This window comes from Saccopteryx leptura, chromosome 6 (assembly GCF_036850995.1).
Source record: "Saccopteryx leptura isolate mSacLep1 chromosome 6, mSacLep1_pri_phased_curated, whole genome shotgun sequence".
Lineage (NCBI taxonomy): Eukaryota > Metazoa > Chordata > Mammalia > Chiroptera > Emballonuridae > Saccopteryx > Saccopteryx leptura.
The window spans coordinates 8851536-8869142 of record NC_089508.1 but is presented as its reverse complement, the minus strand read 5'-3'; the positions used below and the strand labels follow the sequence as shown (position 1 = coordinate 8869142).

General features: G+C 47.1%; 1 protein-coding gene across 1 annotated transcript in view; it reads left to right on the top strand.

Moving 5' to 3' along the window:
- Positions 1-17607, top strand: part of AK7 (adenylate kinase 7) — a 54019-nt gene that overhangs the window by 15444 nt on the left and 20968 nt on the right. Inside the window, exons 5-10 of the mRNA XM_066343170.1 lie at positions 757-867; positions 6016-6096; positions 9463-9551; positions 11410-11500; positions 12625-12702; positions 14736-14885. Coding sequence (XP_066199267.1) covers positions 757-867; positions 6016-6096; positions 9463-9551; positions 11410-11500; positions 12625-12702; positions 14736-14885 — 600 coding nt within the window. The remainder of the gene's footprint in view (positions 1-756; positions 868-6015; positions 6097-9462; positions 9552-11409; positions 11501-12624; positions 12703-14735; positions 14886-17607) is intronic.

The following is a 17607-nucleotide window of genomic DNA, read 5'->3' as shown; positions in this document are numbered from 1 at the left end:
GAAAAGAAAAAAAGTCACAATTTAGATTGAAAACAAAATACATACATTATGAGCACTGTTAAGGAATGGGTTATTTAATGACTTCTTGGAGTCACTGTGCCAACCTGGCACCATCGCTACAAATAAAGGCATTTCCATTTTTAATTTTCTTTAGATTAAGATTAAATGATAAAATTTGGCTAGTTAAAACATTTTCAAGAAAATTAAATCACTATCAAATAAGCAGTCGTTTTTTTTTTTGTTGTTTTTTTTTTTTTGTATTTTTCTGAAGTTGGAAACAGGGAGAGACAGTCAGACAGACTCCCGCATGCGCCTGACCGGGATCCACCCGGCATGCCCACCAGGGGCAATGCTCTGCCCACCAGGGGGCGATGCTCTGCCCCTCTGGGGCATCGCTCTGCCGTGACCAGAGCCACTCTAGCGCCTGGGGCAGAGGCCAAGGAGCCATCCCCAGCACCCGGGCCATCTTTGCTCCAATGGAGCCTTGCTGCGGGAGGGGAAGAGAGAGACAGAGAGGAAGGAGGGGTGGGGGTGGAGAAGCAAATGGGCGCTTCTTCTATGTGCCCTGGCCGGGAATGGAACCCGGGTCCCCTGCACACCAGGCCAACGCTCTACCGCTGAGCCAACCGGCCAGGGCCTAAGCAGTCGTTTTTAGAACACTTTCTCTGAGCTTAAAGTAACACAGTCAAGCTGACATCTCTGGGTTTAGTTTTCCAAAGCCCTAACACACCGAATCTGGACTTTTTCCTTTTATAGGAAGACTCTGAGGTCCCATTTACTGAAGAGGATTATCGAAGAAGAAAGCACCATCCCAATTTTCTGGACCACATAAATGCTGAAAAATTGGTTCTCAAATTTGGAAAAAATGTAAGTCTGGAGTAGAAGAGCATTGTGGGTAAGAAAAAGTCCTTTTTGCCGCAGCGTACAATGGGCACGGCCAGGACCGTTGGGCATGCTCTCCATGAGTCCTCTCAATGCATCACACATCTCTGTGTTTGGTGTTTTCGTCCTAACACTCACAGATTTCTGAGCCTCAGGCTCTCCCCAAGATGCAGTGTCCTCAGGGCCTGGCCCAGGTTCTGGTCCAGCCCACTAAGCTGAAAGCCTTGTATAGGGTCCCCACAGAGGCGGATTAAAGTCAGTTGAGTCCCCAAGTGCAGAAGAAAATATTGGGCCCCTTAAAAAAGAAAAAGAGAGAGGGGAAATAAAAATACATGTTAACCATATTTTTAAATCAATAAAAAATATTAGGTACTATTAATGTTAAAATTGCACATACGAAACCAAACGTGGTGTCATTAGAAAAAATGTGTAAAGTTGGGGTTTTGCGGGGCCCTTCAGAAGTCGGGCCCAGGGCACGTGCCCGGTGCACCCGCCATTAAATCCACCTCTGGGTCCCCAGCAGAACTCAAGCTCTTACCTATGAGGAGTCTGTAGGTCCGAAGCATTGTTCAGCCCAGAAGAGGCAAATAACTCAGAATTGGAATGTGGAGGGCACATTTTCCCTTTTTTCTAGAATCAATCTCCTTTGGTTTCACATCTCTGAAAAGTGCATATTAACCTCTAAATCTTACAAACAAAGCGACAGGTTTTCAGAGGTTGAGTAACTTGGTCGAGGTCACGTAGGTAGGATTTACTAGGCACCATGCTGAGCACTTCTTCGGCCTGTCTGCTCTGCCCCTTACAACAGTACAGACGTTCTCATTATCCCCATTTCACAGGTGTGGACACTGTGGGTGAGAGATGTGAAGTGGTGGAGCCGTCATTCCAATCGAGCTCCATCGGCCTGCGGGTTTTTTTGTTTTGTTTTGTTTTGTTTTGTTTCTGACTCTAAAACTCCATCATTGAATAGAGTTATCTTGATACATCGAGGTCACCGATTTTTAAGACATACCTATAGTTGAGAAGTTCATGTAAACAATAATAGTAGCTTATTAGCCTTCTGTTGCAGCAAAATGTACCATATATATATATATATATATGAAATTATTTTATTTCTCTTATATTTTATCAACACAGATAACAGGAATGTCCTGGTGAAGCAGTAACACAGCTAAAAGGAAGGGCTTGTAAATCTCAGGCACTGTGCTAACTGGTTTACTTGTGGTACCTCGTGTAATCCTCGCGTGTCTCTTATCCAATCCTCAAAATTCTCTGAACTAGGTGCTATTATCATCATCCTCAGTGAGTTTTTGTACAACTTACATGGAACTCCCAGACCTCTGAGGGGTTCCATCCACTACATTTCCCCATTAGCTGGAAGACCTGCCGAAGTGGTATGGAATACTAGTTCTAAGGTGACACCTAGTGGTCTCAGAGGATATTACATTAGGAACTTGGTCCCCCGAGTTCAAGTTCTGTCCTTTTTTTTTTTTTTCTTTTACTTTGGCAATACAAACACTATGGGTATAAAATGTTTGAAGAAAACCACATAGGATTAGAATTAGAATTTATAACCGCTTTCCTACTTATTAATTTATAACCTTAGACAAGTGATTAAACTTTTGGAATTAAAATAAATAAATAAAGGGGCGAGACTAGACAGTTTAAATTTCTTCCAGTTTTGAATCTTATAACTGCATTATTTTATTAAACATTAGCCATTCCCCCAAATACAAAATCCACAATTTCTTGATCATTTATGCAGTTCAGTAATTGAGAACACATCCTTACACACACACACACACACACACACACACACTCACAAATAATTGATGTGAATGATAGTCTAAAATGGAGAAATGGCTTTATCTTAATATATTTTTTGTTAAAAAAAAACATTAAATTTGTCCTATACTCTAAATAATAGAATAAAAACTTTATTTTAAAAAAATTATTATTTTTATCCCCAGCTTTTATCACTCTTTTCTCAACAGTTAATAAGTAAGGTTGACCTGGCCAACTTGGTCATTGCAATGACCCTAATTTTCATCAGATAGACAGAACCTTGGAATTAGTCACGTAACCCATTACTTTAACACGTAGCTGTTTGGATCCTACTATGCCCCAGGCACTGTGGCTAAGGACGTCACAGGCATTGTCCTTCTAGATGTTTGTAGTAGCATAACACAGTGAAATGCTTGACCTTTCTGACTCCATCTGGTTCAAGACTACTTGTTCCCATGGCCTTCAGATGAGTAGCTTCTGCTTGATCTTGCATAGAGATATGTCAGTCTTTAGAGGAATTCTGCTTGGGGTTTGAGGAGATCAGAGAAGCAGGCATTGTGTTAAAGATTTGCTGGAACCTCACGACCAGCTCACAGCAACTAGTACAGTCGTCCTCAGACCCCTGCTGGCACCCAGATGTCTTCAGTGGTCACTCACCAGTTGTCCCTGGCGTTTCCCCTTCCTTTGATATAAATGAAGCCTGAATTCTGTGGTTCCCCAAGATGCATTTGAGGTACCCTTAGGGCTCCCATCTTCTCGGTTGGAGCCTTCTCAATCAATAAACCTTCCGCTACTCCAAACTCAGACATTTTGTTTCAGCCTTTTAAAATGTCAGGCACACCAACCTTGGACAGGTAACAGTAGGTGTCAACATCAGAATGTCCAAATCTACAGAGAATTTTTATAAGAATTTATCTGAGGCAAACTAACAACAGTTGCCAGGAAGCAAGATCTTAAATGCTTCCAAGAATGACAGTTTGCAGTTTCTTTTATGTCTTTGAAATTACAGAGGGAGAATTACATGAAGGTGGGAGAAAGCGAGGCGGGGACTGAATGACAGCAGAGTTAATGAGATTATGTACTTTCCCGAGGGTCGTTATGCTTACTTCAAAGGTGTATTAACCTAGATGAACAAAAAGAATGGACAGGGCCTGCTTAAGGCAAAGACAAAGCTTTTACTAAAAAAAGTTATATTCCCAGGGCGTGACTACTCACCATGAACTGCTCATTTAGGCATTTATGATCAAATCACCCTGTGGGGTTACTTTCTGTAGAACCCCTTTTATGTCCATATAGAAAAAGTTTTAGATTTTTTTTTTTAACCCACCATATTACTTGAAGCAGAAGAGAGGAATTCTATTTTCCTGATAAAGGCTCTGGATCCAATTACAAAGTGTATAGGGGGCAGGTTTTCCCACGCTACCAAGCAATTGTCATATACCACCTGGGTGTCCTACAATTCAACTCAATCCTGACACGACCCACCTGGAGATAGAACCACAGAGGACAGGCTGAGTTCTGCAAGACTGCTCCCAACCTTTCAGACACCAGTGACAAGCCCAGATTGTCACCTGTGCTTCTGACCAACCCTAATAGATTAGAGGTTCCGATGTCTACCCCACTCCCCAACTTTGACTTTGATTAATTGGCTAGAGTGGCTCACAGAACTCAAAGGAACATTGACTTGTTAGATCACTGGTTTATGATAAAAGGATATAATTCAGGAAGAGCCAGATGGAAGAAAGGCACAGGGCAAGGGACGGGGACAGGGTGGCAGAGCTTTTGTGACCTCTCCAGGAATGCCACTCTCCCCAAGTTTCCACGTGTTCACCAACCTCAAGCCCAAAGGCTTTCAAATCCTTTGGGGGATTTTCCTTTAAAAAAAATTTTTTTTAATTGATTTGAGAGAGAGGAAGGAAAACAGAGAGAGAGAGAGAGAGAGAGATATCGATTTGTGTTCCACTTATTTATGCATTCATTAGTTGACTCTCATATGTGCCCTGACCAGAAATCGAACCCTCAACTTTCGTGTTTTGGGGTGCTCTAACCAATTGAGTTGCCCAGCTAGGGCGGAAACTCTGTTGTCCCCTTACCCAGTACGTTTGGGGAATGCCAGGGAGCTAGGTTACCTGGCACCTTGCCCTTGCCTACCTTGTCCACTGGTCCGGGCAGAGAGGAGCGTGGGCCAGCGACAATGCCACAGATCCTCCTCAGAAACCTCGCTCAGGGACCCCAGTTCTCTCGCAGCCGGGGGTCCCCGCCTCTACTTGGGCTCCGGCCTCAGCTCATTACTCTTCCTTTCAGCCTCACAACCTCTAACCTTCCAGAATCGAATCGTAGTGCAGATGTGGGGAATGTCTTGATGGATAATTCTACTTCTGGGGCTCACGATGGTGTTTTAATTGGGTCGTGGATTAGCAAGAAGGGTCCGGGTCACACACATGTACACTTACAAGTTACTCTCGCTCAGGTAAGCATACATTTCCAGTTTAATTAACCGGGGAGAGAAAAGTCCGATCGATCTGCAGTGGGGTGGCCTGCGGCGCCCTGTGGGTCAAATACTTGATGGAACCTGAGCAGACATCCAGGGGCCCCTGCACCGCTTACACTTGGACCTCACATCGGATCCAGAAAGCGCTGCACCAGCAGCTCCGCAAGTCTCTCTGGATTTCTAAATTAAATATCATGAAAGGCATGTGGTTATTGGATTATTAGCAATGAGGGCATCAAAATAAGAATCAGTGCCCAGGTATTCTTAATATTATCTCTGCCTTAAGCTTTTCAACACGCCAAAAAAAAAAAAAAATGCCCATTTCCCCACAGTTTGCCATCTACCATGATGATTTTTTTTAAATGGTTAAGTAAATACTGAGGCAAAATCTCCCAGGCCTAAATTGCTCCTTCTGGAAGGAATAGACATTCCGTGGCAATTAAAATCCTTGTGTTAAGGTTTATTATTAAACACCTTGGCTTTATATATGTCCACCTTCCCTACTAGGTAGTTAAAGATCTTTGTGGAAGGAGTAATTTTTATATCTCCCTTTCCCCAAAGTCCTCAACACAGTACTTAGAGGTACTGTCTTCACAAATAATAAACCCTGGCTGTCATTTAATTAAGAGTGACACTTAAATTCTAATTGCGGCCAGATGCATTTCTGAATAGTGGGGGGTAGTGTCTATTGTCCACTTCAGATGGTAGGTACCATTTCTATCTTAAACAATACCTTGGTCACCTGAAAGAGGTCATGGGACTTCCTAAAGTACTCATTTTTAACCACGAAAATAATCTGGTTATGGTTATGATTACTAATATTACATTTAGCTTTTTTCCTGTATTTTACCTAATAGATGAAAAAATTCGCGACTTACGTCGTTGCTGCTGGACTTCAGTATGGGGTGGAAGAAGGAATCTTACATTGCTTTTTTAAGGTATGACTTTTCAATGACTGAATTTATTTATTTATTTTTTTTTGAATTTTTTTTTAAGACAGAGAGACAGGAAGGGAGAGAGATGAGAAATATCAACTCATAGTTGAGTCGCTTTAGTTGTTCCTTGGTTACTTCTCAAACGTGCCTTTACTGGGGAGCTCAAGCTGAACTAGTGACCCCATGCCTAAGTCAGCAACCTTGGGCTCAAGCCAGCGACCTTGGGCTCAAGCCAGCGACCTTGGGCTCAAGCCAGCAACCTTGGGCTCAAGCCAGCGACCTTGAGCTCAAGCCAGCGACCTTGGGCTCAAGCCAGCGACCTTGGGCTCAAGCCAGTGACCTTGAGCTCAAGCCAGTGACCTTGGGCTCAAGCCAGCGACCTTGGGCTCAAGCCAGCAACCTTGGGCTCAAGCCAGCGACCTTGGGCTTCAAGCCAGCAGCCTTAGGGCTCAATACAGTGACCTTGGGCTTTGAGCCAGCGATGTTTGGGCTTAAACCAGCGATCATATCAATGATCCCACATTCAAACTGGTGACCCTCTGCTCAAGCGGGTGAGCCCATGCTCAAGCCAGATGAACCCACCAGCGCTAAAGCCAGTGACCTCAGGATTTCGAACCTGGGACCTCAGCATCCCAAGTCAATGCTCTATCCACGGCATCATCACCGGTCAGGCTGTGAAGATTTTTTTTTTTAATGTTTTACAGTAAGGTTATACAATTTGAAGATATTTTTTATTGCTTCTAGCTGTGGCTATGCCGGTGAAATAGCAGAGAGTTCAGGGAAATATGGGTGTAGACGTAGCCACCTGTTTTTCCCAGTACCAACACTTTGTAGTCACCGCTCTCAGGATAATAAAGAAAAGGATAGATTAGAGCTCCTCTCATTCACAAGACAGTTATCGGTCGAGCGCCCCCCACATGCCGGAAACACATACTGGGTACCAGGAATCCGACGGCACGACCAAGTCCCTGCACCTGTGCAGCTCCCTTCTGGTGGGGCAGGGAAGAGGAGCGATAGGTCAGAAACAAGTTAGCCAGTGAACGCAGGGAATTTCAGATGTTGAAAAGTAAGTGGAAAGGGAGAGAGCAGAGAACGGTGAGAAGAGGGGGCCAGGGTAGGCACGGCGGTTGAGGAAGGGCTCTCCAGTGACGTGACATTTGAGCAGAAGGGGAAGGCAGGGAGGCAGCAAACTCACTTGCTCTCTGCAGAGAGACCCTTCCAGGTGGTGGGGGCGGGAAGAGCGAAGCACTGAGGCAGGACTGTGCTGGCTTTGTGAAGGAACAGCGAAAACACCCATGCGCCCAAGAACAGGAGGACGGTCGGCAATGACGTCGAAGAGGTGACGGAGGCGTCAGACGGAGCCCAGCCCTGTGGGCTATGGCGAGGACTGTGGCTTTTAACTGTGTAGGTTGGGAAGCCTTTAGACCAGTCTGAGCACAGCCGTGGCATCATCTGTCTCAGGTTTTAAAAGGGTGTCTGCTCCTCTGCTGTGCTGAGCATGTGCTGTACGGGGCACCAGCAGAGCAGGGAGACTAGGGAGGCGTGTAGAGCCCCAGCCCTGCATGGAAATGGTGGAGAGACGGAAGATCATTCCGACTTTGGGTGTATATGGAAGGTAGGGTCGATGGGATTGGCTCAGAGCTTGGATGTAAGGGTGACAGGAAATAAAAGATTGCTTGAAGGATTTTGGTCTAAGTCACTGGAACTGCCATTCCCAGGGACAGGGAGAGCGGGGGACGGAACAGGATGGGGGGGGGGCGTGCCACAGGAAGTTCAGGAGCTCAGTGTTAGACATGTTAACTTTGAGATGACGGACATCCAGGAACCGGTACTGAGGAGGGAGTCGGGCATATGAGTTTGGAGATCAGGGTGGTCAGGACTCGAGCTAGAACCTTGGGAGCTGCCAGCATGTGGGTGGCGTTTAAAGCCACGGGACTCGATGACGTCACCTGGAGAGTAAGAGTGGAGAGGAGAGGAGATCTGAGGACCCAGGCCAGGAACACTCCACTACTTGCAGATGACACGGAGCTGGGAGAGAATCAGGAAAGGAATCTGAGAAGGGGTGCCCAGTGAGGGAAGGGGGAGACCAGAGCAGAGTGTCAAAAAAGCCAAGAGAAAAAAAAGTGTTCCTTTAAAAAAATTTTTTTAATTGATTGATTTGAGAAAGAGGAACATTGATTTGTTGTTCCACTTGTTTATGCATTCATTGGTTGATTCTGGTTTGTGCCCTGAGTGGGGATCAGACCCACAACCTTGGTGTGTTGGGATGACGCTATAACCAACTAAGCTACCCAGCTGGGGCCAACAAAAAGTGTTTGTAAATAGAAAGAATGACCAACTGTGTGAAATACCAGTCAACCTCCTCAGCGCCTCAATTTAGATGTTTCACAAATCCAAACAAACTATACCTGTAGTCGCCCCCAAACTGCTGCTCCTCCAGGCCCCATCTCAGAAAATTGGACCACCTTCCACCCAGATGCACCAGCTAGAACCCAATCCCTCTCTCCTTTCCACCCATCACAACATCTCCAGCACTGTGGAGCCACCTCCTTTCCAACCTCCCCCCCCACGCCCCACCCACAGGGTAGGGTAAGCCGTCTCTTGTCCGCACAGCTGTCCCGGTCTCCACCGCCCTGTCGAGAGTCTCGCTTCCCCTCCTCCCTGCACAAGGCAACAGAAACAAATCTAATGAGGCCGCTTCACTGCCTAACCCTTCAGTGGTTTCCCGAAGTCCAAAAGACCTTACAACATCCCGCGATCTGCTGTGGCCCTCGGCTCCTCCTCTTCCACCGGCCGAGCACAGGACAGGGAGTTGGCACCCAGACTGTCTATTGGCCGAAATATTTAACGAAGGGAAAAGACAAGGATCTGGAGTCTGAAGATCGGGGTTCAAGTTCAGGCTCGGGGACTCATCAGACGTGTAAGCCCCTGCCCATTATTTTACCAGGCACGTCATCTATAAACTGATGATAATTATGCCAGCCGGAGGGGGTGGGGGGGTAGTAGAGGTTGCATTTAAAATTTTAATTGTCATCTTTGTGAGAATCAAAGACATCATGCTTATATAGGTATGACGTAGGTAACAGGCAGATGACTACTAAAGACAGCTGGTGAGATTACAGATGTCTTGAAAAGGATTTTGGCTCTGGGGTTACACTTTAATTCTCTTAATCGGGTTTGGTAAATCTCACCAGAACCGGTTGACCAAGCATCTCTTTGTGGCTTCGTTTGACGTGTACTGAGCCAGGCAGACAGACCTGGGGCGCCTCTGGCCACGGCGCTTTACGGGAACTGGAACAGTCACACACGTGTAACCGGGAGCACACACGTGTAACGGGGAGCACACACTTTTGCTTTTCTTCCTTTTAGTCCGCTTGGCTGGGTGAGGTCCCCGCGTTACCAGTTTTTGGAGACGGATCAAATGCAATTCCAGCGATTCACGTTCTTGACCTAGCGGGGTAAGTGTCCCCCCCAGAGAGGTCACTTCCCTCGGAGTCACTGACTAATAACTGCCTTTGTTTATGAGTGAGCGTTCATCGAGCGCTCACCAAGTGTGTTACCGTATTTATTCACTCCTCACGACAACTCAGTGCGGCAGGGACTGTGATCGTCTCCGTTTTGCATCTGGTGACATTGTATCCACCGTCTCAAAGCCCCACACTTCTGATGACAAGTTCAGGGTCATCTTTCACACACTTGATTGGCAGAATAGCACGTCTTGCAATTCTGGAAAAGAAGGCACTTGTTATGTGCATTCTGGGGACCTACCTTCTCATTCTTCCGTCCCAGGTGAGATTGCTACATCCAGCCCACAAGTTTAAGTTCTGGAAATCGGATAGCAAGCTCTAAAGGTGGCGTGGGTGTTTTTTTGTTTGTTTGTTTGCTTTTGGCAACTGTAGATAAAATTAACACATGTTTCTCACGCTCACAGGGTACCTCAGCTCTGCGCTCCAGACAGTCCGGAGACCCCCTCTTCTTCTCTGTACACCGTGACTTAAACACGAGTCAGACGGTGGTACACACACACACACACACACACACACTGAGGGCACAGTTTCAGCTCTTCCCCGATCTAGACTTCAGCTCTAGATTCTCACCCACTGTCACAGTCCCAGGCGGATTTACAGATCTCCTGGGAAATCAAATGAAGCTTTCACTTTGGGACCCCTCCCCTGCCTGGGTCTCTTCCAACCGAAGCCCTAGACTTCAGTTTTATTATTTTTTAAAACATACGAGCCGCAGGCCCCATGGAGAGCCTCGGTCCGTGGCAGCCCACGCTCAGGCAGAGACCTCGCAGCGTGACGTGACCAGGCTTCACAGACGTGCAGGGGTGTTTTATGTTATCGCAACGAAATATCGCTCAGCCCAAGTCCTTATCTTCCAAGCAGATAAACTGGAGAGTTACGTTACCCCCATCCCAGAGGGACTCGGTAGCGTTTTCTTTTCCCTGCAGATTTCTTTGAAGATTGTCAAATATTTAACAAAGGAAGAAACTAAAGGCTGCCGTGTTCTGAGGAATTAATATAAAATAAATGTGACACGGGTATTTAGATGCCTACATTGGTTTCCTTTTCATGTCACTGAAGGAAGAGGTTTCCGTGGAGGCAGCACCGACAGGCCTGGATTAGACTTCGGTTCGCTGCGGTGTCCCTCTGGGATTCTCTCCTTTGTTCTCAAATCCCTGCTCTGCCCCTTGCCCACCGTGTGGGGCTGGGAACAGTACGCAAGCTCTCTGTGTCTGATTTTTCTCGTGTGTAAGATAAGGATAATCAGAGTACCTACCTGATGAGATTGCTGTGTGGATTCAAAGGGGTAACACCCAGAAAGCCCAGAGCCCAGAGCCAACCCCGGGAACCGCTGGCTGTCACTGTTAACCAGGGTAGAACACCTTGGGCCCAGTCCCCAGAGCGATGTGGCTCTCTTAAGAAAGCAACAGATTCTCTGACCCTGCGTCTACTTTGTGAAGCACCTGCCCCACATGTCGTGTGGTGTGGCTTCAGGCAGCCTCCCACGGGGCAGACTTCCTGAGCTGTAGGCCCGCGGGGTCAGGAACACTCTGAAGTGTGCTGGACGGATCTGGAGATGGGTCGGTGTGGCTTCAAACCCCGCGGCCCTTCAGCCAGAGACACATCACTTAACTCTTGACCAGTGTCCTCCCCTGCAGTGCAGGGCCTCATCCTGCCCCCGACCTTGCTGGAAGTGAAGTGACGCCAAGCACCATGGTGCCGGGCACGTGGGGCTGCCGGTCGGTGAATTCCGGTTTCTGACACCTCTTCTGCTCTTCCCTCCCTGACGATTTCCCCTGTCGGTCTACAGAGTGATACAAAACGTCATAGACCACGTGCCGAAAAATCATTACCTGGTTGCTGTGGACGAGTCGCTCCACACCTTGGAAGACTTCATCAAGGTACAGCCATTTAACCCGCATTTGATGGCACTCCTTAAATCAGGGGTTGGTCCCTAAACATTTTACACAGGGGGCCAGTTCACTGTCCCTCAGACCATTGGAGGGCCGGACTATAAAAGAAACTATGAACAAATCCCTATGCACACTGCACATATCTTATTTTAAAGTAAAAAAACAAAATGGGAACAAATACAATATTTAAAATAAAGAACAAGTAAATTTAAATCAACAAACTGACCAGTATTTTAATGGGAACTATGCTCCTCTCACTGACCACCAATGAAAGAGGTGCCCCTTCCGGAAGTGCAGCGGGGGCTGGATAAATGGCCTCAGGGGGCCGCATGCGGCCCGCGGGCCATAGTTTGGGGACCCCTGCCTTAAATCATGTTAGCCCTAAAGTGCAGTTATGGAATCAGGTGTGCTTACAAGACTGGGGGCTCCTGACGCAGAATATCCTTAAAACCAAACTCCCCCATCTGCATTCGCAGTATAGGTGTTGGGGCATGACAACCAAAGTGGTCTTTCTCCAGTGACAGCGTCCGGGGACGCTCGCCTCAAAGTATTGGTGGTCGGGTTCTCCAAGCCCGCCGGCAGCTGCCAGGAGCTCTGGGTCTGTCAAGGCTCCCTCTGTGGTCCAGGCTGCTCTGCCAAAGCCATCTGTCACCTCAGAGCCTTCTCCTGCCCTTCCCCTCATCTTTAAGGCTCAGCTCAGATATCCTCCCCTGCGCCCTCCCTGCCTCCTTTCCACCTCCCGCGCAGGCCAGATGTTTCTCCCGTACTCCCAGCATGCCCTTTGGGGGCCGCAAACATTGCACACCTGTGTACACACATAGGCTCGCCTTTTCAGAGGCCCCTTCCTGAGGGCAGGAACGGGCCTTTCTCGTCCTTATCTCCAGTCCTGGCATGCAGCGGTGATGGTCCAATCAATGAGAGAATACACTCAGTGCCCTCCCCTCTGTTTTTCATACACACACACACACCCATCCGTATATACATATACATATACACACACACATATATGTGTATTTATATTTTAGTATTCAGTTATATTTGCATTCATTTGAGAACTTTTATCTTAAAACCTTCTGGGGAAACCAAGTAATATTTCTATTTTTCTCCCACAGTGCATCAGTAAAAATATGGGCCCTGGGAAAGTCCAGAAAGTGCCCAAAGAAAATGCTTTTGTGACCAAGGACTTAACAGTTAGTACCTGAGATTCTTTTTCCTGCCCTTTCCCTAAATGGAGCAGTCCTCGAGGGGTCCGGAGTCAGCGTGCCTGGCTGCCACGCGCCTTGCCAGCCCCTCCTGCTCAGCTCGCCAGCTGCCCCAGAGCAACTTTCTCTTCTTTGCGAGCCCATTTTCGTTTCTGAAAAACTCTGGGACGTTGTGGTCAGAAAATGTACTTGAAAGCTGTTTGACATGGAAAATGCTGCACAAACCCCAGTCATCCTCTTTGGCCTCTTTCGGAACTTCAAATGGGAGGCGGAGGTTCTGACTGCATCGCAGCAAAACAACAGTGCGGATTTAGCCAGTGTGTGCTCTCCGAGCTGGCTTCCGCTCCGGGTGTGACTGTTTTAGGGATAAACTGATCAAAACACTGCCTGTGAGACTGTTTCTGAAGGGGCTGGTGTCGTTGGTTGCCTGAGGAGCAGAACTGGGTTGGGTTGGTGGTGATGGCGTCCAAGAGTGTTTTCCTCTGCCGTTGGTTTTCTTGGATTTTTTTTAAAAAAATTTTAAATTTTGATGGCCCTGGTCATTTGGCTCAGTGGTAGAGTGTCGTCCCAGTGTGTGGATGTCCCGGGTTTGATTCCCAGTCAGGGCATACAGGAGAAGCGCCCATCTGCTTCTCCACCCCTGCCCCTCTCCCTCCTCTCTCTCTCTCTCTCTTCTCTTCCTGCAGCCATGGCTCCATTGGAGTGAGTTGACCTTGGGCACTGAGAATGGCTCCTTGGCCTCTGCCTCAGGTGCTAGAAGAGCTCAGTTGCTGAGCAACAAAGCAACATCCCAGATGGGCAGAGCATTGCTCACTAGTGGGCTTTCTGGGTGGATCCTGATCTGGGCGCATGTGGGAGTCTTTCTCTCTGCCTCCCGCCTCTCACTGAATTTTTTTTTAAAAAATCCATTGATGAGACAAAGAGAGAGAGGGAGGCATCAATTCATTGTTTCACTTAGTTGTTCCATTTACTTGTGTACTCATTGGTGGCTTCTCCTATATGCCCTGACTAGGGATGGAACCCATGACCTCTGTGTGCCGGGATGGTACTCTATCCCCTGGACCAGTGTCTTGCTTGGGTTTTTGAACTATTCAGAAAGTAGATACAATTAAACATTTTTAAGAAAATACCCTCTATTTGGACCACCCGAGTATCTTCCTCCTATGAGTGGCTGTGTAACTACGAGAGCCAGGGTGCTGCCCTCAGGAGAGAGCAGGGCGGGGGGTGTGGAGAGGTGTTGAAGCATCACAGCAGCGCTCCATCCGGGCTTAGTGCTGCATTTACTGACTGTCATGTGTAGTGAGTGAGTGTATGTGTGTGTGTGTGTGTGTGTGTGTGTGTGTATATATATATATACACATTTTTTTTTACAGAGACAGGGATAGACAGGGACAGATAGACAGGAACAGAGAGAGATGAGAAGCATCAATCATTAGTTTTTCATTGCGTGTTGCAACACCTTAGTTGTTCATTGATTGCTTTCTCATATGTGCCTTGACCGCGGGCCTTCAGCAGACCGAGTAACCCTTTGCTGGAGCCAGTGACCTTGGGTTCAAGCTGGTGGGCTTTTTGCTCAAACCAGATGAGTCCGCACTCAAGCTGGGGACCTCGGGGTCTCAAACCTGGGTCCTCTGCATCCCAGTCCGATACTCTATCCACTGCGCCACCACCTGGTCAGGCTATATTTATATATTTTTTAAATAAATTTTGGTCCGTTAGAACTGTCAAAATAAAAATGAAGAGACAGCCTGACCTGTGGTGGTGCAGTGGATAAAGCGTCAACCTGGAAATGCTGAGGTCGCTGGTTCAAAACCCTGGGCTTGCCTGGCCAAGGCACATATGGGAGTTGATGCTTCCTGCTCCTCCTCCCTTTTTCTCTCTCACTCTCACTCTGTCTCTTCTCTAAAAAATGAATAAATAAATAAATAATTTTTTTAAAATAGAAGCAATATGGTAATATCTTAAATAACACTTTAAAAAAAAAGAAGAGACACATCTTTAAACTTGCCCTTTTCTCTTAGCAAGGGAGTATTGACCATTTACTGGTCAACCTGAGAATGGAGGCGCTCTTTGTGAAGGAGAACTTCAACATCCGCTGGGCTGCCCAGGCAGGGTTTGTGGAGAACATCAGCAGCATCCTCAAAGAGTACAAGCAAAGCCGAGGGCTCCTGGTAACTATAACCGTGTCCTGTCCGACTTTGTGCTGATAGCAGTGGGGGTATTTCCTTTCTCAAATGCCCACATTTCTAAATTTGAGTGCTTTTTCGAGTTTGACCCATTTGTTCAGGGCTAACCATCTATGTGTGTATTATATTATTACTTTCAACCGAATATTAAGAATTATAAAGTTAACCTGGTGACTATTAAGTTTGGCACTCATTGAACGTGCTAGTAAGCTCAAGACTGATGTCCAGAGTTGTCTGTATAAGGGGAAAACCCGGTGCCTACAGCCTGCCGGCATCGGCCCTGGGGCTGTGCATGGGAGAGAAGGTGGGAAAGTCTGGTTATTACTTGGATCCTTTTGGCCAGGAGATTCACTGGTCATTTTAATCATCACAGCTTTTCAAGGCAGATATTCTTATCTCCTTAGTATAGACATGAACACCAAGGCTCAGAGCGATGGAGCAATTTCTTCACGGCCATATGGCTAGTTAGGGATTCAAACGAGGCAGGATGCACACTTAGAACGGCCACATTGCAGAGCCTCCACACCGCCCTCTGAAGGCAGGTGACTGCAGCACCCGCCTCAGTCTTTGGATTTACTTCTGGGAAGCTCCACAAAGGTGACAGTGAGCATTACGTGAGGAAATGTTTTGGAACTGTAGTGTAGCATCTGAGTAGTGGTGCCATCACAATCAAAATGACCCCTGTGCATGGGAATACTTCATACAAGCAAGTACAGTGTCACCTCATATCCTAAGAACCATATTTTCCTGAAAACCATGCCTCATTAATAATGAGTAAAAGATGTACCACTTAGTAGAAGAAGCACTGACCCCTTTAAGCATCTGAGATACCCGTGGAGACAATTCCGAGGCACAGACCCACCCAACTCAAGAAGTAAACTAGTGTTTCCTCTGTGAATCAACTGTAATAAGACACACAATTAGAGAGAAGAGATGTTAAAGAGACAGTGAGGTTCCTGATTAGCAAGACCGGCCAAGAACAGGATAGAAGGAATAAGTATATCTAACAATTTAACAGTCTCTCCACCCCTGGGGGCGCTGGTCAGCGTGGCAGCACAGAACAGGAAACATGACGGGGGAACTGTGTAGACAGTGCCATGGCAGCAACATCCGAAAAGATGGAGCCTCAAGCCCAGGGCTTGCGCGATTCCAGTTCCTTAGGGAAGCAAGGTCACTCTAGTCGCAGGGACAGGTGCATCAGTCCACCTTGACCCGGTGTCAATGAGCGGTCTATTCAGCTCACTCTTCTTGTTGTCGTGAATGCTCATCAAGCCATCTCCCACGCCTGTCTGCCCTGAGGGGAGAAGTGGACCCTGTGCACTCAGACAGTCCTGAGTTCCGTGGTAGTCATACCTCTCATTATACATGAATAAACCTCCATGCAGGCTTTGTACCTGGATACGGTGAGCTCAGGAGACAGAGCCGTCCTTGGTCTGTGCACAGAACAAGGCAGGCGAACTTGTTCGGTTGACCACGGGCTTCAGACCTGGTGGATGCAGCCAGCCCACCCAGGAGCCCCGCCCAGCCCTGCCCATCAAGACTCAGCTCCCGAGTTGCTTTCTCTGACGCCTGTCCCGCCCTCCCCCCACCCCCGCCACTGCCTGCTGCCATCTTGGTCATTACCATCACCCTGATAGTGCCTGTCACTAACCAGACAGGGCCTTTGATGTCCACCACTCCCCATCCGGCACCACACAATGTCCCTACGCATTTCCTTCATGACCTTGGTTTCCTCATGGACACCTGATAGTAACAATAACACTAACCACCTTCCTGGATGAAATCAGGTCATTGTTAAGCACATGGAGACTCTGCCAATGGAAACTCTTTTCATTGGCATGATTTTTTTTTTTTTTTTTACAGAGACAGAGAGTGAGTCAGAGAGAGGGATAGACAGGAACAGACAGACAGGAACGGAGAGAGATGAGAAGCATCAATCATTAGTTTTTCATTGCGCGTTGCAACACCTTAGTTGTTCATTGATTGCTTTCTAATATGTGCCTTGACCGCGGGCCTTCAGCAGACTGAGTAACCCCTTGCTGGAGCCAGCAACCTTGAGTTCATGCTGGTGGGCTTCTGCTCAAACCAGATGAGTCCGCGCTCAAGCTGGGGACCTCGGGGTCTCGAACCTGGGTCTTCTGCATCCCAGTCCAGCGCTCTATCCACTGTGCCACTGCCTGGTCAGGCTCATTGGCATGATTTTTTAAAACATTTTTTAAAATTAAAAAAATGCTTTTAATTTGCCTTGCAAAATAATAGGCTTCAGTGTCATAACTGTTTGGGCCACTTTGAAATGACTGTTAAGTTATTCTTATTTCTGTTTGACTCAAGCATTTATTCACTGGTGATGAATATGACAGAGTGTCTTTAGCATTCAAGCATGCATTCAGCAGAAGAAATAGCATTATTTTAATGAGTGTACTTTTAAAAATTAGAGTAAATTATCTGTGTTAAATATGAAAGTAAAATTAAAGACCAAGTTCAGTCCAGAAGCAATATTCACGAGGCAATAAATTAAGCACTACCTGCACCAGGCCAGAAATTCTCCATTGTCTTGGCTCTCCTTACTGGAGTAACGCAATAGCTGCGAAGCTGGTAGCGTGTTGTGCTCGAGTACTTTCTACATCCTCTAGAGGTGTTCCTGAGCTCACACGCGAGTGTCGTATTGCCCCTCCCCCCCCCCAGGCCACTGCATGCCGTAGGTGCT